Below are 24,138 nucleotides of genomic sequence, written 5' to 3' on the forward strand. Positions count from 1 at the left end.
AAGTGCAGAAGCCCTGCCTCCCGGCTACCCGCAATGTTTACGACTTCTCGGGGTGAAGTGATTTGGCCCACTTACAATGAAAAAGACAAATCTTGTTCTGTAGTATAAAGTAAAAAGATACACAGTAAAGTAGGTCCACTTTAGACCTCTTCTCTGCCTGAATTTTACTCGGCAGCTGTTCAGAGGAAGTCCATCTCTAGGCTGAGGCTGTGATGGTGCAGGTGCACAGAGAGAACTGCTGCACACTGGGACTCCAGCTAGAGCAGGAAAACCATCACCAGCAGACAGAACAGACAGACAAGGAGGGATAAAATTAACACACAAAAACCTGAGATCATAACAAGTTACAGGGCTTATTAAAATAATCAAATTACAGCAGTAATTTCCGTTAGATTACTTTTAATTAGAGCTGTCAGTTAAACGCGTTATTAACGGCGTTAACGCAAACCAATTCTAACGGCGTCAATTTTTTTATCGCGCGATTAACGCAAAACTTTTATTAGAAAAGAAAATGTTTTATTTTTTTTTCTTTGGCTCAAAACAAAGAAGCAGTAGCCTGACTGCTATGTTCAAGGCAGTATCTTTGTTGGTTCATCGTTCAATTGCACTATAGCCTTTTTTTTCCGTCCTGTTTTGATCAGTATATGCTAATGTAGTTATCAATAAAAAAAAAAAAAAAAACATTTGCACAAGGCAAGCCGATGTACTTCTCCATGTTGATAAGAGCATTCAAATGAGAAAAATTAATGGGACAAAGAAATCAAGGGATATTTAGCATAGAAAAAAGAATTGCGATTAATCACGATTAATCATGAGTTAACTATGGCATTAATGCGATTAATCAATCGCTTGACAGCACTACTTTTAATATCAGTGATTTGGCACACTCCGACTGAAAAAGACAAAAATTGTGTTTTTCATGAGATGTGTAGTATGTTGTATGTCAGGCTGAGGGTCCTGCTCTGCAAGAATTGAGTGTTGAATGTACACCTTTCAGAGATCAAATTTTGTTCACGTTAAAACATTCACACTTTTCTCAATGAGGTGTGTGCTGTAGCACAAGCATGTGATACAGTGTAAATTCCTGTAACTCTTTGTTTGTATATATAATATATAGAGCTTTCAAGCGATTAAAATATTTAATCGTGATTAATCGCATTAATGTCATAGTTAAAGGCCCACTATGCAACTTTTTTAGCCAAAATTACATTAAGTATGCAGGTTGAGAGTTATGCTGATGGTTCTGCATCCATTTCTGGGTCGATTGGTGGGTGTGTCATTTTCCCATGTGGCCTCTACAGTGAAAAAGCGCATATGCAACTTGATGTGTTCGGACCGAGCGCTTCCGGATGTGACGCGGCGGAAGTATCCTCGAAAATGTAGTCAGATTGTAGTTTCGAAAATGCTTTACGGCACAGACACACACCCAAACATGGCACCGGCTAGATATAAACAGCCAGTTGCGAGGCAATTTGGCTTGATTTACCTTAATATAACAGGCTAGGAGTCATTGCGATGGTTCCATTATACATTTTTGTTCGATTGTTCGTTGTTTCAACTCCCCCTTGCGCATCTTGGCGGAGAAAATGAATATGTTTCTGCCGGCGACCCGCCGCCCACTCTCGCGGGAGTCTCGGGTCTCGCGAAGTAACGAATTGCTTTGCGGCACAGACCCCCAAACACGGAACCGGCTCGATGTAAACACAAGTAACTAAGGGATTGTTACATTCATCATAGATCAGCCGACTAAAAAGAGACAGAGAAACCCAATGTCGGAGGAACAGAAGAAGAGAAAGGGGAGACTGACCGACAGAGAGGCCAGACACGAGTAAACGTTGGGCAAGCTTTTCAGGAATAGCGTGAACTGAAAGAAAAAGAAGACTTCAAATCAGACTCCGACTTGGCCGTGTTGCTTTTGAAATTGAAAGTACCCTTGGGTGAACTTTGTCCTCGTGGTATTCTTGATGTTGATAGTCTCTGTACAAATGGGTTTGCTCAACCATTTTGTTGTGAGCCCTGTAAAAATTGTTTTCTCGACCGTTTTGTTGTGAGCCCTGTATGTTTCTAGCTTGCTTGGTTGCAGCCATATAAACACCTTTGTTTCCATTGGTGTTTTGCTGTTCGTCTGTCTCGTCCCCCAGATACAGACTGAATCCCCGAATCCAGGTTCTTGTTTATTTAGATTATTATGTTGGCCAACACTCTCACACTGATTGTTCTGTTCAACCTAAGATAAAACAATTATAATCTAGGATATAAATTCTCCCCGTCAACTATAAAAAGGATGGCTTTATGTTTATTGCAATACAAATACACCATTTTAAAAATGTATAACCTTGCCTACACTTTATGAACATTTACTTCGGACATGGCTCCACGCATTCGCCGGCTTCTTAGAAAACAAATGCACATGGCTCGCGTAGAAGTGCATGGGGAAGGGTCGTCAACGAGTTGTTACGACAGTGTTGTAAAATATCTACTACGAAGCTGTAGGGGGCGCTGTGTAGAGAAATGTGCGTGCCAAAACCAAGAAAACAGCGAAGAAATTCCCGAAGTTGCATAGTGGGCCTTTAACTTCGCCGCCGCACCGTCAGCTATACGCTAACCTGCTAAACAGAGGCACGTACGCATAAAGCGCTGTTAAAGACATTGATTGGCTGCGTAAGTAAATACGTGTGAGCCGCATCATGTCATTGGCTGGACACAGTATTAGTCATTGTTTTACTGTCACCTGTCACTCACTGAGTTGCATTGCAAAATGGTACAGAATAAATTGTTATGCGATTATTTTATTTACAGTTCAGGTTGGATTTTATTTTATGCGCTGCATAGATTTGCTGTGCGCGGAGAACGCGGGAGCGGTGTGCGATTGCGCAGGGCGCAGTTTGGAGGGAACATTGACTATAAGTTCATTGACAATTTGGGAACTTACTCACAAAGGAAAAGTATCCCAACATGAGGAAATGGGCTACCTCCTTGGCTGCATTTTTTGGCTCTACTTATCCAAATACCATTCCATCATGACTGATGGTAATTTGGAAGCCTGCTTCAGACTAGCTACCAGCAGCTACTGTCCGGACTATGCAACCCTGGCTGACTCCATTCATTGCAAGTCATCAGAGTATGTACTCGGTATATTAAATAAATATACGTTTAGTTTTTTTTAATGTAGGTAGAACATTTTGACCTGGACGAAAAAGTGTGGGCACCCCTGCTCTGGGGGAAGTGGTCTTAAATATAACCTTCACCAACCGTCATTCATAGACTTTGTGATCTGTGCGTTGCCACTCAGTGTTTTCTTGTGCAATGGGGTTAAGAGCCAGACACTTTCTTATCATTGTTTGAAACAAAAGGCAGATTATTTTTATAAAAGGTTTCCCGCTGGTTACCAATTTGAACACTGCTGTTCTCGACAATCCCCGCCAAAATAAAAGCTCTCCCACACACACATGCATGCACACAATTATCACATCCCATCACTTGTTTTTCAGACCAAAGATAAGAACTAGGGCAAAGATGTCTGTGCGGTCTGATCGTTAGGAACGACTTCCCTCTGAATCCAAAGGGAACAAAAGGGTCTCAAAATAGCAGCCTCATTTCGTCATTTGCTGTGGTTTGTTTGTCTTTATTATTTTGGTCTTGCTAGAGGCATTAGAAACCGTGTAGATGTTAAGGATTGTAAAATTTTTCCTTCCCAATTCTATGCTTCTAATTCTTCCACTCTGGAGGGAGAGAGGGAGAGAGATTTCTTTTGGCTGTATTTGCCTTCATTTAAGTTATTGGTAGAGAGAGGTGCTTCATTGAGAGGACAAGGTGATAACGTTAGACTAGACCTGACTGACTGACTGGACGATTGCAAAACAAAGACTTAAAGGAGGAGGTGAATTGACAATCGATTTTGAGAGTTTAAGCCAAACCGCCGTCCAGTTGCCTCTCCTTTCCTCTGACTCGTTCTGTCTCTGTCTCACAGATACACACACACACACACACACACACACACACACACACACACACACACACACACACACACACACACACACACACACACACACACACTCTGTTATTATAAACAAGACCTCGTCCACTCCGATCCGTTCACGCTACTCTCCTGTGTAATCTATCCAATGCTGCACTATAGCCCAGCTCCCCCCCCCTCTCTCTCTCTTTCTCTCATGAGCTCTATCTCTCTTTACCCTGCTCTCTCTCTTGCCTGCTCCCTGCTGTGCGCGTTCACTCTCTGGCTGTCTGTCCCTCTCTTGCGTGATCTCGCTCTTTTTTCTCTCTCTCCTGCTTCTCTCTCACACCTCTTTTCCTCTCTCTCCCTCTCTAATTGGTTCTGCCTTGTGATTGGTGTGCGGGGGGAAAGAGGATTATCTCACAGGGGCTTAGAACGACGCGTCCAGGGTACACTCTCTCACACAGCGAGACGGTCACCTCCAGGAGACGGGGACACTAGTGGCTGGGACGGCAGTGCTTGGCTGCAACACCACTGACATTTTCACGGAATACAACAGAAAGGACCACATTCAGCATTTTTCCTGTGCTATATTTATCCATTTATTGTTCTTGTTTTTTTTTATTCTTTGCTCTTTCATTTCTTTTTTCTTTTTTTTTCGTTTTATGTGCGCTGGAAGTTGACAGTTTGTCTTCCTGCTATTCTTTGTTTCCACTGAGGAATGGGGGGGGGTTAGGATTTGTAAACAGCAGCCCCCGTAAACACAATTTTTTGCCAGAGCTCTTATTTAATTGGCTGCTCGTCACGGTTCCGTCCAGTGTGATTGGTCTACCGCATTATTATTCCGATGGCTTGGCAGTGATGCTTGTTGTTATCAGGTGTGCTGAATTACACAGACTCCCATCGTTTAGTTCTCCTGCTTATATAACGGGTTGATTTGGTTCTTTATTCAAACAAATATACCGTGATGAGCAAAGTCTTTTGTGGTGCGGTCTCCAACTGGATATTAATTATACGGATTGCTGTTCTGTACGGAACTGAATAGACAACTCAGCATAGGTGTTTCTTTAAGAGTGGTTAATTGAGACTGGTTCATCGAACTACAAGTCCCACAATGCCGAGCAGGGAGTCTTACACTGGCACAAAAACGGGAGGAAAGAAATCCTCCATGGGGGGAAAGGGAGGCAGGATCTCAGCTCTCTCTCTCTCCAACGCCAAAGGCTCCGTACCCATCATGCACCTGTCCGGCTCGAGGTCCATCCCACACAAGCCAGCGTCTCCCGCTTCAGCCTTCTGGCAGCCAATCAGAACGTTTGCTCTTTCCCAGATTACGTCGCTGGTGCGGCGCTCCACCCTGAGGGAGAGTGACTTCGTGGCTCCGAAATACGAGAAGGTCCATAATTTCAAGGTGAGAGAGGGGGGGTCTCCATCCACGTTCTCTAGGTCTCTTTGTCACTCACTCACTCACTCACTCACTCACTCACTCACTCACTCACTCACTGTCTCTCTCTCTCTGTCTGTCTCTCTCACTGACTCTGGCTCTGTCTTTATCTCCCTCACTGTCTCTATCTTTCTCTCTCTGTCTGTGTTGGTCTTTGTCAGTCTCTCTGTCTCTGTCAGAATCTGTCCCACTATGTTCGTTTCTCTCTCTCTGTGTCAGTATGTAGCCCTCCTCTCCTTCTCTATTTCTATGAGTATCCACTTCACTTTCTCCAAATCTCTCTGTCAGTCTCTCTGTCTCTATCTCTGTCTCTCTGTGTGTGTGTGTGTGTGTGTGTGTGTGTGTGTGTGTGTGTGTGTGTGTGTGTGTGTGTGTGTGTGTGTGTGTGTGTGTGTGTGTGTGTGTGTGTGTGTGTGTGTGTGTGTGGGGGTATCAATATGAACACAATGTAGCCCGAGAGGCTTATATTTGCATGACAGGCTGTTCAAATCAAACTGATCATCTAGATTTAAATAAGAGAATCCTTAAGGGTTGAAGTTCTGACCCACTATCAAATGTATTTATCCATTGTTCAGAATGTAGACTATTCTCTTGGTGTTGTCTCCAGCGTTAGTCATGCTGCTAATATGATCTGCAGATGCCCCTTAATTATAATTAAATTAAATTAGATGTGCACTATTGCTCTCCTTCACACATCTCCCACTTCTCCTGTTCTTTTTCTCCCACACACTCGCACGCTCCCTTATATCTCTCTCTCTCTCTCTCTCTCTCTCTCTCTCTCTCTCTCTCTCTCTCTCTCTCTCTCTCTCTCTCTCTCTCTCTCTCTCTCTCTCTCTCTCTCTCTCTCTCTCTCTCTCTCTCTCTCTCTCTCTCTCTCTCTCTCTCTCTTTTTCTCTCTCTCTTTTTCTCTCTCTCTCTTTTTCTCTCTCTTTTTCGCTCTCTTTTTTTTTTTTTTTTCCCCCCCTTCTCTGTTTAGGTCCACACGTTCAGGGGTCCTCACTGGTGTGAGTACTGCGCCAATTTCATGTGGGGTCTCATCGCTCAGGGAGTCAAGTGTGCAGGTAACACACACACAGGCTAACTCCCAAACAAACACCAAAAAATAGATACAACTTTACTTTAACTCTGAGGTTTCACCAGCGTTAAATGTATGTCCGGCCATCTTGTGTTATAGATATATCATATGTTGTGTAATGTGTGAAATTCTACCAATGTATGGCCACCAAATCAATACCATGTCTACCCTATGTTTACTTTGAAATACAACCATAGCAGCAGTTTAAATTGAATCCCTCTCTCTCTCCGTCTTATCCTCCTTCTTTAAATCTGGCCAGGGAGCTAAAGCAGCCTCCCTCCTTCCCTCATCCAAATCCTGCTCAGGACTCCTAACAGCAAAGTACTGATAAACACAAGCACCCAGCCAGGATACAACCTGTCCACGCCTCACCCCTTCCTCAGTTCCCTCATTATTGTTTTCCAGTGGATTAACCTATGATCGCGTACATAAAATTTTCCACTGCAGGGTGCGGAACGGTTTGGTTCGCATAGGTGCGGTAGGGAGGGGGCGGTATAGCCCAGCTCAGTTCCGAGGTCGCGTTTCCACTGCCGACAGTACCCTTTGTGGTAGGCCGGATGTCGATCGCCGCGGCAGCTAGGTAAACATCGTAAACAACGACCAAGCGAGCGTTTTACGAGACATTTTCATTGTAAAGAATAATACCTCGAGGCTACTGTTTGCTTGTTTTTATCCCCACGTTGCCCGGAAGTGACGATTCTGTCGACCAATCAACGGAGGGGGTGTGTAGCTAGAATTTTCCGGTACCCTTTCAGGCGTCTCGTCTCGTTTTCAGTACCCCAACGGAGGTACTGTCACGCCCACTTTTTGCGGTGGAAACCCAACCCCTACCGCAACTTTGCGAACCGAACCATTCCGCACCCTGCAGTGGAAACGCGGCACAAGACCGAAATACTCAATTTGGACCGTGAATAAAGACTGGAATCTAGTACTTTCCCTTAATGGCTATAAATGGTGGGGTGTTGGGCATCAGGCAGGGAGATTCATAGGAGGCGTGAGCTAGCGAAGTGGTCCAATCAGTACACCTACCACTCAAACATCTACAAAATGGAGGAAGACAAAGAAAGATGTGAAATACGATAAAGTGTCTCTACCTACTAATAATACAGGGTGTCCGCGGAGGTCTTAAAAGACTTAAAAAGTCTTAAATTCATTTTTCTAAATTTAAGGCCTTAAAAAGTCTTAAATTCGTCAAAAATGTCATATGCTGGTCTTAAATATATAACTCGGAGGTCTTAAATTTGTCGGGGCAGGGTTATTTAATTTTTTATTTTTCTCGCGGGACTTTTCGGGAAGGAGATGTACGAGGGGCTACTTTCTTGCTAGCTGCATATAAACGGATGTCTGCGCGCTTGCTAGCTAGTCTGCAACAATGGGTAAATGCAAGTTCAACGTCAGTTGGCTGGAAGACGTCCGTTTCCGAGGTTGGCTAGCGTCCGTTGCCAACCCAGAACAGGCCAGATGCATTCCGTGCAAAAGTAGCCTACATTCAAGCTCGGCACCATGGGGATTAAGGCTGTCGTCAGCCATATGCAGAGCCAAAAACATAAAACCTCTGCCAGGAGCCACACACAGACCCCAGCCATTTCTACGTTTTGCATCTCTGCCCCGGCGCCACCGCCGCAGACGGTCCGCGCTGCTAGCACTGACCTGAGGGTAGCATTTGGTGCGACACCAACACTGAAAGCGGAGGTGTTGTGGATTCTAAACACAGTGGTCAAGCACCAGTCCTACAACTCGAATGAGGGGATAGGAGATCTCTTCGGTTTGATGTTCCCTGACTCTCAAATCGCGAGCACCTTTACTGCTGGAAGGGACAAAACGGCGTATATAACTCACTTCGGACCAGCGACTTTCATCCGAAACGAGCGAATCTGCAGCGTCTACAAGGCTTTTGTTTTGATATTTGAGACGTTGAACCACGCCACTAAAAGCAAGCAACTTGACGTGCACGTCCGATATTGGGTCGGAGATCGAGTGCATTCCCGGTACTTGGGCTCGCAATTCATGGGGCCCCACATATATGGGGGTAAAAGGGATGATGATACATAATATTTTTTAGACAATATGCAGAATCTTTTCACTTACGAATTAACACGGTCGGCTATTTTTGCCAGCACACCACCCTAGCCATATTATGGGTAACCGTGTTCCCCTTGGCTGTGATTTGAACTTTGAATTCCTCGTAGGAGTTCATAATAATACATTGCTCGCCTTGGATGAAATACACCGCTCTTGCGCGATTTATTTTGCATAAGGGTGAGTCAAATGACGCGAGAAACGCCCCTTTTATGTGAACGCGCATTGAACCTAAAGCGGAAAACCTGGTTCAACTAATTGAATCTAAAGTGAGCGTCATGGTACCATTTAACTGTGATTGCGAGTTGCGGCTCTGTCGAGCCAGGTTTTCCCAAGAAAGCCTGGGTATGTTCAACGAGGTTCGTGGTATACCCCCCAGGTCTTACTGAAGGCATTTATTTAATGGTGAAAATATTATTAATCAGTGGCGTTAGTATCGACGGTGCAACCGGTGCAGCTGCCCGGGGGCCCAGACGCTGTCAACCCCCTCTCAACAACTTACAACTTGGGAGCACCATGAATACGTGCTGGTGCACCCAAATTAAAAATTTAGGTGCACCAGTGCACCCAAGGAAAAAGTTAGTCTGGAGCCCTGGAGTATCACTTTATGTTCAATAAACAGACAGAAAGTCAACTTGAATGAGTCTCATTGAGTGACGCACATGCTTGGGTTGTAATACAGCGGGATCCACCCCACCATCGCGGGATTAAGGTCTTAAATTTCATTCAAGGTGGTATTAAAAAGGTCTTAAAAAGTCTTAAATTTGACTTGCTGAAACCTGCAGATACCCTGTAATAGAGGGTTGGTATTTGAATGAACATGAGAAGAGCAGGGAGCGATGGTATTTCCTTTGATGAGGAATCTTCACCCGTCATGGCGCCCTAGGGTTTTCTCCTTGGGTGAAGAGCGCTAGTCCTGCCTTGCAATTTCATCAGAACTTTGTGGTTACACTATGTTCACTTTGCACAACAACTATTAGCTTTTTGACGATTGTAAGCCTACTCTCATACTATGGAAGCTGTCTGAGGCTTAATTGACTCAAATCCTGAATTTGCCTTCAAACTCGGACCAATGATCGGAACCGGAAGCCAGGGACTCCCGTGCAGCAGTACTGCGGGATGTAGTTTGGCTTTTCGCTTTACTAAATATTATACCACGTTAAAATATCACCGCAATGACCACCTGTCAGCTTGAATTCCGATATCCGTTCGTAAAACCTGAAATGCTGATAACAGGCTCTTAAAGAAGGATCAAACATGAAACCCTAAATGTCTCTCCCCCCAGACTGTGGTCTGAACGTCCACAAGCAGTGCTCCAAGGTGGTGCCCAACGACTGCCAGCCGGACCTGCGGCACGTGAAGAAGGTGTACAGCTGTGACCTCACCACTCTGGTGAAGGCACACAACGCCAAGAGGCCCATGGTGGTGGACATGTGCATCCAAGAGCTGGAGGCCCGAGGTGAGGGGAGCGGGGGACGTGGAGATGGCCGAGGGACTTTAGGAGCCTGCGTGTTAGAGTGAACAAGCCAGTGGCGTAGTGAGTTTGTTGGCGCAGATCCCCTGTGTACTTGTCATGGTTTGAGTGAGTGAGTGAGTGAGTGAGAGATTCCTCATCAACTAGGGGTGTGACGAGATCTCGTGCCGCGAGATTAAACTCGACGATATTACCCGTTGCGTTAAAAATCGGTCTCGCGAGATTTGTGATTTATCCAAACTTCTATTTGTCGCCTGTGGGGGCAGTAATGCGCCTTTGCTACATCTAGCCTGCCAGAACCTAAAGAAGGAGAAGGAAAAGAAGAGGAGGAGAAGCAGGGGAAGCATCGAAAGCAGCCATAAGCTGTGTTCGAAATCGTTCCCTATCACGGATATAGTGTACTATATAGGGTGCTCGCCATTTTGTAGTGGTGTTCGAATTCTCAGTGGTTAATTTCATGCACTATATAGTGCACTTAAAATACCTAAAATGTGAGTGTACATACGATGTAGCCTACATGTTACTCCCGTATACCAAAATGCAATGCGGTCGTGTTTTTCCGGAGGAGAAGAAGAGGCAGAATAACCGCGAAAACGAATACATTTAATCAAAGTACATTTTGGGTACTTTGATTTGGTTTTGCACATAATATAGTTTGCACTTGAAAAAAAGAGAATTATTTAATTTAATTTAATTTATTTTAATTTAACTTTTATAAATTTTAGTTTTAGTTTCAATTTCATGCATGTACAGAGTTATAATAAAACATTTCAAAATGCATGCGCGACTTGGTTAAATAAAAGTCTGTTGGTCCAGTCATATATTTTTTCATTGTAGTTTTCTTAAAATCTCGTCTCGTCTCGTTCTCGTGAACCCAATATCGTGTCTCGTCTCGTCTCGTGAGCTGAGTGTATCGTCACACCCCTATCATCAACCCTTCACTCCGTAATCCTCTCTCTACCTCCTTTTTCTCTCTCTTATCTCCCTCTCCATCAGTAATTAAATTCTGCTTTAATTTATTTCTTCTCTCTCGCTCACTTGCTCCAGACGTCTATCTGTCTGTCTCTCTCCCTGTCAATGTGACGTGAACCTACCTCTTCTATGCTTGTCCAACAAAGTTTATGAATCGGCTGTCTGAATACGATTTAATTGATGCTCATGTGGGTCTTCAAACTAGACAAAAAGATTGTTGTGGAGTGTTTAGGGAAAGTCTTGTCCCTATTGAAGAATCCCTGACGGCTCCTCACTGTTCCTAACTACAGACAAACCCTTTCCTCCCCAGGCCTGCAGTCCGAGGGTCTGTACAGAATATCAGGCTTCAGCGAGCTCATCGAAGACGTCAAGCTGGCCTTCGACAGAGGTACCTCTTCCTACCCAATTTACTGGGGTAACAAGGACCTCTGGCTTGCTTGAGGCCAGTTCCCTAGACTTTGTCTTAGTGTTGTATTGTTTGGCACCAATTTCAGCCAATTAGGAAGAGACTTAAGATGCGTTCACACCAAACGCGAAGGGGCGACACGATCCCATACAAGGTGAACGTAGAGACGCGAATCGGGCGAATTATTCGCTAGAGAAAACCGGCGAATGTTTTGATTTGTCGTGCCACAATTTCTGCACTGTCCTGCACAGGCGAGCGCGTTCACGAGGATTTGTAGCGCGACAAATTCGTTCGAGATGACAGCTAATCAGCGTTCAACAGCGTGGCCACTGAGTGACTTGCGTAACGTAACAGCCAATCAGCGTTCAACCGGCCAACCGTTCCCTGCAGTGCATTCCGGGGTGAACCGCAGCAAATTCGCCTGACAAAACTTGCACAGCGACAGTTTATGATTTGTTGCCTGACAAAACTTGGGCGACAACGCGAACGGGCGACAAATGCGTTTTTTTTATAGCACCTTATTGGTTTGGATGGTTGGTTGGATGATTGATTGGCGATTGTGATTAAAATAAAATAAAATTAAAATTATGCTTACAATTCTCAAACATTTTTCAGAATACATTTTCAGCCTTGTTGGTCAGCCATACGCAATCAGGTAGGAGTATGTAGGATCCTGACCCGGGGCTCAGATCTAAAGGTACGGCCACACCAACTGCGTTACTCGCGAATGGGGCGTTGAAAATCGGCATTTTTGCATTGGGAACCATTGGTATAGGCGCGTAGGCGCGTTACACGCGTTGAAGCGTCGCGTTAGGGGCGTTAGACGCGGCAGACACGCGTAACTACGCACGTAAACGCAGTAACGCGCCCAAGCGTTTATGTCAAATTTTTTGCGAAAAATATGCCTTTTACTTTCATAATTTTCGCTCTGTGAATGTGAAGGATGTTTGGTGTGATAGTTATGACGAAGAGGGAACGCTCCATTCACTTGCATGGACAGCGTCTCTGGTTGCTAAGCAACCTCAACGTCTTGGCAGACTATCTCTGCTGATCGGGGCCTGCCCGTAATTCCAACAACACATTGATCCGACGTCTCAATGGTCCGAAACATTTCCCATTAGATCGACATGCCACTATGCCGACGGTTCAATTTTCCGAAAACGGAACCCATTGGTCCGAAGGTCCGTTTGTCCGACATTTCAAAAAGGAGTCGCATTAGGCAGACGGTTCAATATGCCGAATAGGCCTACATATAAAGAGTTTTATACCTCGCTCGCGCTCTCGCTCTCTCTCGCTCTCTCTCACTCTCCCTCCAAAATATATATCACGTTCACGATGAATATTGGAGAGCAAAGTGACAACGCTTCACTTCATTTCGACACAGTGTTTCAGCCCCATGGACAGAGAGCGTAGGTCTAATTCTCAACACACACACACACACACACACACACACACACACACACACACACACACACACAGTGTGTGTGTGGACCATTGAGACGTCGGAACTATGAGGCGTCGGAATAACGGCATGGCGATCAACACTACGAATGCTGGAAACATACCAGACACACCATATGAAGTTATTTAACCCGATTATTGTTATTTATATCCGAGATTATATAATCTAACCCGATCTAAACTCTATCATGCACCCAAACACGGCGGCGTTTGGGTTTCCTAACTCGGACTCCTAAATCCAGCGCAGCCACAGGCGCGTTAGGCGCGTTGAACCATTTTTGTGACACACAATGATCAAGCGTCAAGTTAGGCACGTTACACGCGTTATCCAACGCGAGTGAGGCTACGGCCACACCAAACGCGTTACTCGCGTTGGATAACGCGAGTAACGCGCCTAACCTGACGCTTGATCATTGTGTGATGGTTCAACGCTTTCAACGCGGCTAGATGAGTCCATGTCCATGCAAGTGAACGGAGCGTTCCCTCTTCGTCATAACTATCAAACATCCTTCACATTCACCGAGCGAACATTATGAAAGTAAAATGCACATTTCTCGCAAAAAATGTTTCCATAAACGCATTTAATGGCGTAACTATGTTACTATTTCCACCCAGAATAAAGAAAGATGTCGGCCGTATGCTTCTGTGCAAGCGTCACTACTCTCTGCCAGTGATGTCGGGTCAAGCTCCACGCTGATTGGCTATCGCGGCTAAGCGTCCGTGTTGGAGCGTTGAAAGTTAAATTTTTTGAACTCCGGGCGTTACTGCGTTTACGTGCGTAATTACGTGCGTCTGCCGCGTCTAACGCCCCTAACGCGACGCTTCAACGCGTGTAACGCGTCTACGCGCCTATACCAATGGTTCCCTATGCAAAAATGACGATTTTCAACGCCCCAAACGCGAGTACCGCGGTTGGTGTGGCCGTATCTTTCGGCGCGTTGAACCATTTTTGTGACAGACAATGATCAAGCGTCAAGTTAGGCACGTTACACGCGTTATCCAACGCGAGTAACGCGTTTGGTGTGGCCGTATTATAACGATGAACCCCCCCTTCAGACGGTGATAAGGCGGACATCTCCACCAACGTGTATGAGGACATCAACATCATCACGGGGGCACTGAAGCTGTACTTCAGAGAGCTGCCCATCCCCCTCATCACCTACGACGCCTACCCACACTTCATGGAGGCCGCAAGTACGTGCGCGTGTGTGTGTGTGTGTGTGTGCGTGTGATAATAAAGGTGATTTATGGCCTCTTATTGGCGGTGGAAGGACAGTCCAGTGTAAGGGTGTGTGGCTCCCAGCTGAAGGGTGCTGCTTTGATCCCAGCGTATAGGTGTGCCTAGCTTTGGTAAAATAACTCATATTTAATCACAGCACTTTTCTCAGTAGTCAAAAACACTTGACACAATAAGATTTGACATGCAAGAGGTAAACTAACATCAACAAACAGGCAAATATCAACAGGGAGTCACATCAAGTCTACTAGAAGATCATGTATCACAGACCTGTGCTTGTGTGTGTGCGTGTGCGCAGAGATCCCAGATGCAGACAAGCGGTTGGAGGCGCTCCATGAGGCGCTAAAGTTGCTGCCCCCCGCCCACTGTGAGACCCTCAGATACCTCATGGGACACCTCAAGAGGTACACAGGAATACACACATGCGACGCGTGTATATGTAAATACACACATTAGCACTCACTCATGTGCGATCAGATAAGCCTGGCCTTTACTGTTTAGCAGTAAAGGCCTTCATCTACTAGGGGATTTCATGTACTCTAACATAGGCCTTTTACACCAAAAATAACCAAGAGACAGTTCCGGGCTGGTGCTAGGGCCAAAACTGGTTCCAGCCTTATCCCAGTTATGAACCAGTTGGTTTCACACCGGCCAGAGCCAGCCATGGAGCCGGCGAGAGCAACGTCATCACGTCACTGAAAACGTCTGCATACGTCTCCACTTTCCCAGCAACCCTCGCGCCTTGCCGGTGTTACACCGAATTCTGCGACCCACCGAAAAGTGTGACCTCAGGGGGCGCTCTTGCACATTATCTGCAACATGCACGTGTGCATTATAACAAAAACGCAAATAAAACATAAGATCTCCGGTGGGTCTTTCTTTTCTTGATACTAACATTAATTCTAAACAGCATTTTACACAGTAGCCTATAATAGGAAATGCTCAAAGGTAAATCAGCTTAACACTGACTGTAGCTTTTTATGGATAAAGAAGCAACGGTGAAGGACCGTACTAAACGCCCTATCATTGTATGGGTCTGTAAAATGCTAATCAAATCAATCAAATGTATTTATTAAGCACCTTGATTAAAAAGTTAAATTGTTGGGGGGAGATCTTATGTTTTTGTCATGCCTGTCTACGCTTCATGCATATTGCAGAAAATATGCAACAGCCTCCCCTGGGGTCACACTTTTCGGTGGGTCGCAGAATTCGGTGTAACACCGGAACTGTACAATAAGAAGTAGAACCCTCGCGCCAGTTTCTAACACAACAACAACAATGGTGGAACACGCTGCAGCTGTTCAAGTTTTGCTCCTTGCTTTGGGCGCCATCTTAGGCAACCAAACACAACAGATCCAGCGAATCTGTGTTGCTGTTCGTGTGGGCGAGAGCGATGACCGGCGTATCCCCGCCCCCTGCCCCTGGTGTAAAGGCAGTTCTCGTTCTAGCCCAGCTCATTCCTGGGGTTGGAGTTGAACCGGTTTTTACAGGCTGGATCCGGTTCTCTGGCATTGTGAAAGTGTGATAGTCACGTCTCTTTGGTCGTTGGATCAACCTTCTAGAAAGTGAATGAAGCGAAAGACACAATGTGTGTTCCTTCCATCACAACTTCATGCTTCAGGCTATTATGCACATACTTATTTGACAATTAACAACAGAAAGACTTCTCGTCTCCTTCAAATGTGTATCCAGTATTCATCCAGTTATTCATTCATTCATACAGCTATTCCTGACTACCTGTCTCTCTCTCTCTCTCTAGGTCTCTGTCTCTCTCTGTCTCACTCTCTAGATCTATGTCTCTCTCTCTAGATCTCTGTCTCTTTCTTTTTAGTTCTCTGTCTCTCCGTCTCTCCCTCTAGCTCTCTCTGCCTGTCTCTCTATGTTTCTGCTTATGTTTTCAATGTTAATTGTGTTCAGCATGTGACAGAAAAATACAAGTAAAACGGGAAAATCACCTCCTGGTAACCAACCTGTGTAGTAAGAGAACCCTCCATGACCCGGGAAAGTCTCTCCAACCGTTCCCTGTCTCCAGGGTGACCCAGTGTACGGAGAACCTGATGACAGGGGAGAACCTGGGCATCGTGTTCGGCCCCACGCTGATGAGGGCCCCGGGGCTTGACGCCATGACGGCTCTCAACGACATCCGCTACCAGCGGCTGGTGGTGGAGGGGCTCATCACCAACGAGGACGTCCTGTTTTGAGGGGTGTCCAGGGGTCTGAGACGTGAGATCGCTGCCCCATCCCAACGGAACAGGGGATGGAAAGCAACCGTGCCATGGTTGGATCGGATGACGATCAGAACAACATTTTATTTAATTTTGTTCTGGTTGTTTTCGACGCTAACTAAAATAAGAGGTTTCATCCAGGTTTTTTTTACCTGTTCAGTTTTGCATTCTGGGGAAGACCAATTTCTTTTTTATCTCATTTCCGTTGATGATTTGTTATTTTCTTTCTGTGATATGTCTTGTTCTCCTGTCCTGGACCAATCATTGTATTGCTTTAATATTTCACCTTTCAAAGGGGAAAGACTTTACATAACACTACGTTATATATTTTTTCAAATAGTAGCCATACACTATTAACAATCCACAAAGGCATCATTGAACTTTTACCATAACTAGAACTACCATCAAGCAGTACACACACACACACACACACACACACACACACACACACACACACACACACACACACACACACACACACGCAGAGAGGTTAAGGAGGACATATGATGTGACTGCTTCATAGATGAGCTGAATGCTAAAGAAAAGTTGTATGAATGATTGATGCATATTTGTTAAATGCTCGACCAGGCTCTATACATTGAGACAAAAAAGGAGATGTAAAAGCAGTAGCCATTGTTAATCGAGACTATTTTGGCATTCTAGTGACCACGGACGACGTGTACTGTGCAAGTCTATGTCTCGGAGATACTGCAGGGTTTTTATTAGCAACAAAAGACCGTGGGCAGACACGCAACTAGGAACCAGAATCAACACATTCTGAAGCTGTACTTTATGAAGATTTAACTTTAAATTGTATGAAGGTATGCACATTGTATTCACACGGTGAAGTGAAGGAGTTCCCTGTGCGCAACGTTCAACATGCTGAGAATCTGGATACGTAACGTCCTCTTCTGATCCGGTCGTTGTGTCGTCAGCGTTTATTAGTGGATCCCGCTAATCTGGTCAGCGGCTCTGTCGGATGAAATGCATGACAGGGTTATAGGTGTCCTACAGAAACAAGTGAGCTCCAAGCAGTCCATACAGTCTAATACATCGAAGCAAAAGGTGTAAATTCAAAAAGTGTTTGTTAAGGCTAGCAATTGCCTATTTGGCATATAGGCCGGAATCTGAGTCGGCTTGGTGGATCTACTGTCTAAAACTGGTCGGAATTGGTTAATTATTGTGTATGAAGCGAATAACTGGTTTTACACATTAGTTTTGGGTAAGGTATTCCGCAGAGCAAGATACTCTTGATGGCAAATTAATATATGAGAGGTCACATTAGCACGAAACCCTGTATATACCGGTCGTTATTGGCATTGCGATTGAAACAACGTACTCCCATGGGGAGCAGTATTAATTATAGAATGATTACATGGTGAAATGAAGAACATTTAGGTTGGCTATTGTTGCCCTGTTAAGGTTTGACTCTGTACAATGGGCTGTGTTTACCTAGTGGCCATCCTGGTTCTAAACACTAGCTGGGTGTGAACTTAATGCGGCATACTATACTGCGCCCTGGCCCGGCATTCAGTACCAAGATGGCGGCGAGGTGAATAAGGCCCATGGCTGTGTAGAACGTACATGACAGTGTCCGTATACGTTGACTTGACTTGCCTCTATCCTCCTCAAAACCCCCATTTCTGTCGGGGGAGGGGGGCGTGGGCCATGTCTGCTTGTTTTGTGAAGCGGTGGCTAACTCTTAGGGTTTTAGGAACCTTTCCATTAGGTGACGTCAAATAATACAATAAGTACAAAGACCACATCAGCAGACAGTGAATGAAGTGCGCCCGTAATCTCATTCTTGTGTAAAATCACCTTTATGTAACAAAGAGTAACATCTGCTTTTCTAACAAGTACGCGTTGTGTTGAAGTTTGGAATATTGTCTTTATTTTTGTTTTTGTTTTTCGGTTAATTCCTGAGATTCCTTTTTTTTTACCCATTTAGATTTCTTGGGATGTTTTCTTGTGAAATTGCTTCTTTTACTGACCTATCTGTGATGTATTTTCTATATGATTTGTGCATGTTGATATTAAATTATTAAGTTTGACTTGAATTGTGAATTCTTGACATGAGTTGTAGAATTTTTGCTTTCTCCTGGTCACACACACACACACACACGCGCACGCACGCACGCACACACACACACACACGCACACGCACACACACTTAGGCCTTGTGGTTAGGTTACGTTTTTTGCCCAACAGTGTAAATAGTGTTTACACTTTAGTTGGTTGTAATTACTTTTATGAAATGCATCAGCTACTTCACTCAGTGCTGTACTCTGAGCAACGTCCAATCAACATGACACTGCGTGACATTGGGTCATGAGGTCGATTCCTTTGGCTGATAGATCGGTCAGTTAATTGATTATCATTTATGGTAAGTTATGACCATGACTATGGATCTATGAGACCGAACGATGACCGTCACCACGGTCTTACTACGAATGATGCCATTCAGCTACTTGTCGCGAGACCCTTATATCAAAATTGTCACCTGTAACTGATTCAAGGCAGGTCCTGCCGCATAAAGCGGATGCAAGGACATGGCTCTTCCTCCTTGCCTGGAACGCTTCGGTTTGTTCCGAGCAACAAAGGAGGGTGACAGTCATCGTTTGGTCTCTTATATCCATAGTTATGGTCACAACTTACGATCTATTTGGACCTCTCTGACCGTAACCACGGTCTTACTACGGATGACTAGTACCAGATGTGTCGCGAGGAACCGAGGATCCCCCCCTTCACTAGTCTGTTTGGCAGCCGTCATGAGAACAGTGGCACCGACCGCGTTGGATGTCACATTGATTCTATAAAACCTGGTGAAAGTACATGGAGTACTCAAGGATGCTGCCGCACAAATGTCAGCAAGAGCAACCCCTTTCATAGCTGCCCATGAGGTGGCCATGCTTCGTGAGGAGTGAGCCACCAGGCCCTCAGGAACTGGGAAACCCCTCACGGCATAAGCTTGGGAAATAGTGTCCCCTAACCAGTGGGACACGCGCTGTTTCGAGACAGGGTGACCCAACTGCCTAGTTCCATAGCATACGAAAAGCTGAGTGTGGTCACCTCTCAGCTGCTGTGTATGATCCACATAGGCCCTCAAAGCCCTGACTGGGCATAATGTGTGAAGACCCACCCCTGTCTTACAGGCTGGCTCAGGGTGAAATGCCTCCAGCTCAATAGGCCTATTAATTGACGGAGGGTTTAGCACTTTGGGGAGGAAGAATGGATTCGGTCAAAGCGACACCACTGCGTCTTCAGGCTTCCACCTCATGCACTTAGTACTCACAGAGAGTGCGTGCAGCTCGCTCACCCTCTTGGTAGAGCACAAGGCCAGTATAAACACTGTCTCCTGTGTAAAAAACGTAAGATCAGCTGGCCCCAACAACTCGTATGGGGCTGAGGTCAAAGACCTCAATACCAATGGAAGGTCCCAAGATGGGGCACTCAAACACGTGCCTGGACGTAGACGGTGTGCACCTTTTAAAAATTGTAACACCATACAGTGTTTCCCGATAGACAGGCCCCCGATCAAATCATGGAATGCAGAGATCGCGGCTGCATAAACCCTTAAAGCCCATGTTTCATCTTGAAGACCGCTGTGATGAACGTGTAGATAAATAATGTAGGAACTTGATTTGCGTGAAAGAATTAATCATAAATGTGCACTTAAAAAGTCTTTGAAAGAAATTGTGAGTAAAATTACTTCCGCGTCTCAAAAATCGCTCTGACCAGACGTGACCGGAAGTGAGGCAACGACAGGTAAACATCATCTCTTCGTAATGGAGTCAGACAGTGAAGAGATTGCAGTAGACAGCTCTTATGATGGGCCATTGCCATACAATTATGAGCCGCCTAGGCAAGAGAGGGGTCAGGCAGAGGTAAGGGGAAGGGTCAATGGACAGAGGAGAGAGATAGAGTTGTGGTGTGTGGAGAATTGGGCAGGTGTCTTGGTGAGTGTCCACGGGCTATAGCAAATGTTGGCTAACGTTCTCTTCATGTTTATCACATTGCAGTATTTGTAAAAAATCCTATTTAGCAATATTGCTGTCGACTTTGTTGTTTAAGCATCCATGTAGATTGTCCATGTAGAATGCAGATAGCTTACATGAACTTCAGACAGGAGCACAGCCCTCTCCAAGCCAGCAGACCAGAGTAGTGCACTTAAATGTAAATGTGCACAGCATCCATGTAGATTGTCACCAGTAACATGTGTCTTAATTTTTCTATTTTAGATCCCAGATGTTAAATGAATGCTGTAGGGCAGGCTATAGCTTTAGCTATAGCTGTAAATGAGATAGCATATACAGTACTGCGGAGGACGTGTCTGAAAGCAGTTAGTGTTCCGATTAGGATGGGAATATGCTGTTCATGTAAATATCGTCATTGTTACAAGGTTATTTTATTGTCACATGCAGAGATACTGGGTGTAAGGCATGCAGAGAAATTGCATCTAATTGACAGCCTATACTGTGCATAAATGGAGGATGGGTTGTATCTCACTTACCTAAGCTTTAGGAAATAAGTAGTAGGCCTATACATGTCATTTCTTACAAGGCCTTACACCAACTATTAGAGCTACAAGAAGGGAAGGAGAGTGAGTTTATCTTAACACATTTTGTTTAACAGGTGCTTGTGTGGTAGATGTGAGGCTATGCCGTCAGCAGTGGAGAGTGTGTGCTGTAGGGAGGTTGATGCTTATTGGTCACTTGTCCAGAACCTCGATCCCCCAGAAGATATTGCCTTCCTAACACTACATCCAGGCTTTGAAGCCTCCTGTCTGAATCCTTTTGTGCTGCAGATGCTTACATGAACTTCAGACAGGAGCACGCATGGCCCTCTCCAAGCCAGCAGACCAGAGTAAGTTTTGATCAAAAATTATTTAACTGTACTTTAAAGAACCAGCTTTTCTACACCAAAACAGTAAATCCTGTTAAGCAGGTTTTTAAACTCAGGTTTCCATTTACTTCCTATGAAAACTACTTTGGTGTTGTGTAGTACAGTAAAATATCAGCCAACAGGACATGCAATATTTAGCATTGAAATGTTTACTATGAAAACATGGTATGATCAAAATTAAATTATGTCCCCATCTCCACCAGACAGTTCCGATACACAGCATACAGGCAGGTTGTCCGCTGGGCGTACGGAGTTCTAGGCAGGGACATCAGGAAAGCAATACCTTCATGTGTTGTTGCAGCAATAAGGAGACAGTTTGCAGGAGAAGGACAAAGATATAAAGGTTTCCAGTGGCCCCGTTTGGAAGACGATGAATAAATTCAGTGAAACAAACAACTGGTAAAATGTATTAGATTAGATTTATTTGTCATTGCACATGAAATTCAGTGCCATTGTATGCATTCTTTTTTTTTTTTTTTACTAATAAACTACCGATTACCGATACGTGTGTTTTCTCAAAATTTCTTTCGCGTATGTTTTATGACACATTAAAACGTGAGTGTCGTGCGAGATGGAGGCTGACTGCCTCATCCTAGGCAATCTTCTGGAGGGAAGTGGTGAGGGGGGGCGGGGCATCAGAAGACAAGACAGCACTGCGTTCTTGTAGGGCCTGTGGTGATCTAGAGTATTCCTCTAACAGAGAGACCATAAGATTTGTTGCGTAGCCTTGAGGAGAGAAATGTTAAGAACACATTTAGTAACATGGTTGACTTGCATAAAAAAAGATAGATTCACAAAAGATGTTGAGAAACTAAGTGAAACTACTAACCGTAAGATGGTTTCTCCTTGATGGGGCGGACTACCCAGCCACCTTTCCGAAACCGGGGGGTAGCAAACGGCAAGAAAAGAAAAGAGAACACTGGTTTCTCTTCTCAAGAAAAGAGAAACCAGTGTGTTTTGGAGCAAAGTGCAGAATGAGGGAATTGTAGGCCTCCAGGAAGAACGTCTGATGCTGAGGTGACAATTGTCGAACATCTTTCACCAGTGCTTTCCTGGCAGCTACACTCTCCAGTTTAGTGGCTGCTGGTGATCCTGCATGAAACATTCTGTCACATAGTCTGTCGCATCTCATAACAAAAGTAATTATTAGTACACATGGGGTTATGTATTGATAAAACCAAACTAAACAATTCCTTATCAAGCACTGAAAAAAGTTTAGCCTCAAAACACGACATCTTTTTACAAAGGCTACTGTGTTGTACCTGGTTCCAGCCACTCCTTGTTTCTCGCCTCTCCTTCCAACGGTTGATGTGCGCAGCTGGGAAATGCAGGAGTGCTGTGTTCATGTATATCCTGTACATGATTTATCATACTCTGCCATTTTGCCTGCATCTCATCTGGATCTCCTGTAGGGGTGGAAGCTGCAGTCCAGTAGAGATGGTTAATAATGGCTGGCCTCCACAGCTTCAGATCCTCACAGCCCCTCTATTTGGCAGCAGCATCCAGTGCTTTCTGTACACCTGTTCCAGAGCAGACAAACAGAGCAGAGCAAACAAATTATTGGGAAAGTGAATTTAACTACAAAAAACAAGCCTGTTATATAGAACTACGAACATCACAATGCATACTTTTCCCAATATGCCAGATGTCAAAGAAATGTCTTGTTCCCTTTGAACACAGTTCCTCACGTACCCACTTGGCCACCTAAAACATAGAACACACAAATTGATGGAATTTATTTTGAGTGATACTGTGCATGTCAATACTGTTCAGCTTTAGATCTCTCCTAGCATTATTACCTGCCGATTTCTGTCTGTTATCAGAGCAGATACTTGAATGTCTTGGTCCATCAGGAACTGCATACTCCGCTTTAGACCCTCTAGCTCCACCAAGATCTGCTTGGGACTTCTGAGCTCTGTAAAACCAACTGGTTATTACTGATTAACAGACACTGCGTGATCTGATTAACAGATATATCAGTAACTAAATCAGACACAAGATTTCTGTGTCTGTGACATCAACTTACTTGGACAAGTTGAACATCCAAAACTTTGTTAATTCGGTCCTCAATCAAGGAGTAGCTGCCATATTTGGCACAGTGTCCAGGAGAATCTGATCTAAGAACGTCAAAAACAGAGGTTAATGCAGATTTAGAAGTTATGCAAAAACACATTGACCTGTTCTACATCAGTGAATGAGCTGGATCCTACTACCTGCAGTCTCCAGACAGGATCAATCCACCCCCAGTCTCCTTTAACTCCCTGATGATCCCCCTCTGCTCATTCCTCCAGGCCTGCACGATGGTAGGGATAGTGTAATAGCGTTGATGACGGAAAAAAGTGCCGGGACTTATGCACTGCAGTCCAAACAGCTTAAGCATCCTGATGGTCTGAGTAGCCATGCAGCCTGAGAAGTGGATGGCGCCGCTGAGTAAAAGGTTGCAGACAGGTGATGTTTCGATGCACCTTCTCTTGGTTTTGCCAGTAACGCTCATATCCACAAGTTCTGCAGGCCTGAAAGATAAGAGAAGATTCAAGACTCAGGCAGCTTTAACATGAAAGGCAGTGAAATACCTGTATAGGTAAGACACAAATAATTAATATACATACTGTACATTCACAGAATATGATTCAGCTCCTCACATACAGTTGACAAATAAGACATTACCTGCTTGACTTTTATGAATGTTCCTTCCGGGTGCATTATGTGTCCCTGGGTTTCCCCACAGCATGCAGGGCAAACAGTGAACAAAGACAGCAATTGCCTCTGGCAAACAATGAACTTGTCAGCAGCACTGCAAACAAGAAAATGAAAAAACACATACATTTTGACCATGTCATTTTTTGATACACAAACAGTTCCCAATGATAAAAAGTAGAGCTGTCAAGCGATTTAAATATTTAATCGTGAT

At 44.7% G+C, this 24,138-nt stretch overlaps 1 protein-coding gene and 1 long non-coding RNA gene across 5 annotated transcripts in view; one reads left to right on the plus strand and one right to left on the minus strand.

Moving 5' to 3' along the window:
• LOC115542007 (N-chimaerin) overlaps nt 1–18,389 on the plus strand; it is an 83,537-nt gene extending 65,148 nt beyond the window's left edge. For all 4 annotated transcript variants that reach the window (XM_030354010.1, XM_030354011.1, XM_030354012.1 and 1 more), the window contains 7 exons: nt 5,283–5,363; nt 6,373–6,457; nt 9,836–10,009; nt 11,307–11,384; nt 13,920–14,057; nt 14,399–14,504; nt 16,133–18,389. In XM_030354010.1, the coding sequence (XP_030209870.1) occupies nt 5,283–5,363; nt 6,373–6,457; nt 9,836–10,009; nt 11,307–11,384; nt 13,920–14,057; nt 14,399–14,504; nt 16,133–16,301 (831 nt within the window). In that variant the 3' untranslated portion in view covers nt 16,302–18,389. The remainder of the gene's footprint in view (nt 1–5,282; nt 5,364–6,372; nt 6,458–9,835; nt 10,010–11,306; nt 11,385–13,919; nt 14,058–14,398; nt 14,505–16,132) is intronic.
• A 3,092-nt stretch (nt 18,390–21,481) lies between these two features.
• Nucleotides 21,482–23,692, minus strand: LOC115542208 (uncharacterized). Its single transcript, XR_003976488.1, has 7 exons — nt 23,441–23,692; nt 23,254–23,344; nt 23,027–23,142; nt 22,856–22,931; nt 22,490–22,747; nt 22,057–22,319; nt 21,482–21,953 (listed from the first exon to the last, which is right to left on the minus strand). It is a non-coding gene; the product is annotated as an uncharacterized LOC115542208 (long non-coding RNA).
• Nucleotides 23,693–24,138: the final 446 nt, after the last annotated feature.

The sequence above is a fragment of the Gadus morhua genome, chromosome 4, assembly GCF_902167405.1.
Source record: "Gadus morhua chromosome 4, gadMor3.0, whole genome shotgun sequence".
Classification (NCBI taxonomy): domain Eukaryota; kingdom Metazoa; phylum Chordata; class Actinopteri; order Gadiformes; family Gadidae; genus Gadus; species Gadus morhua.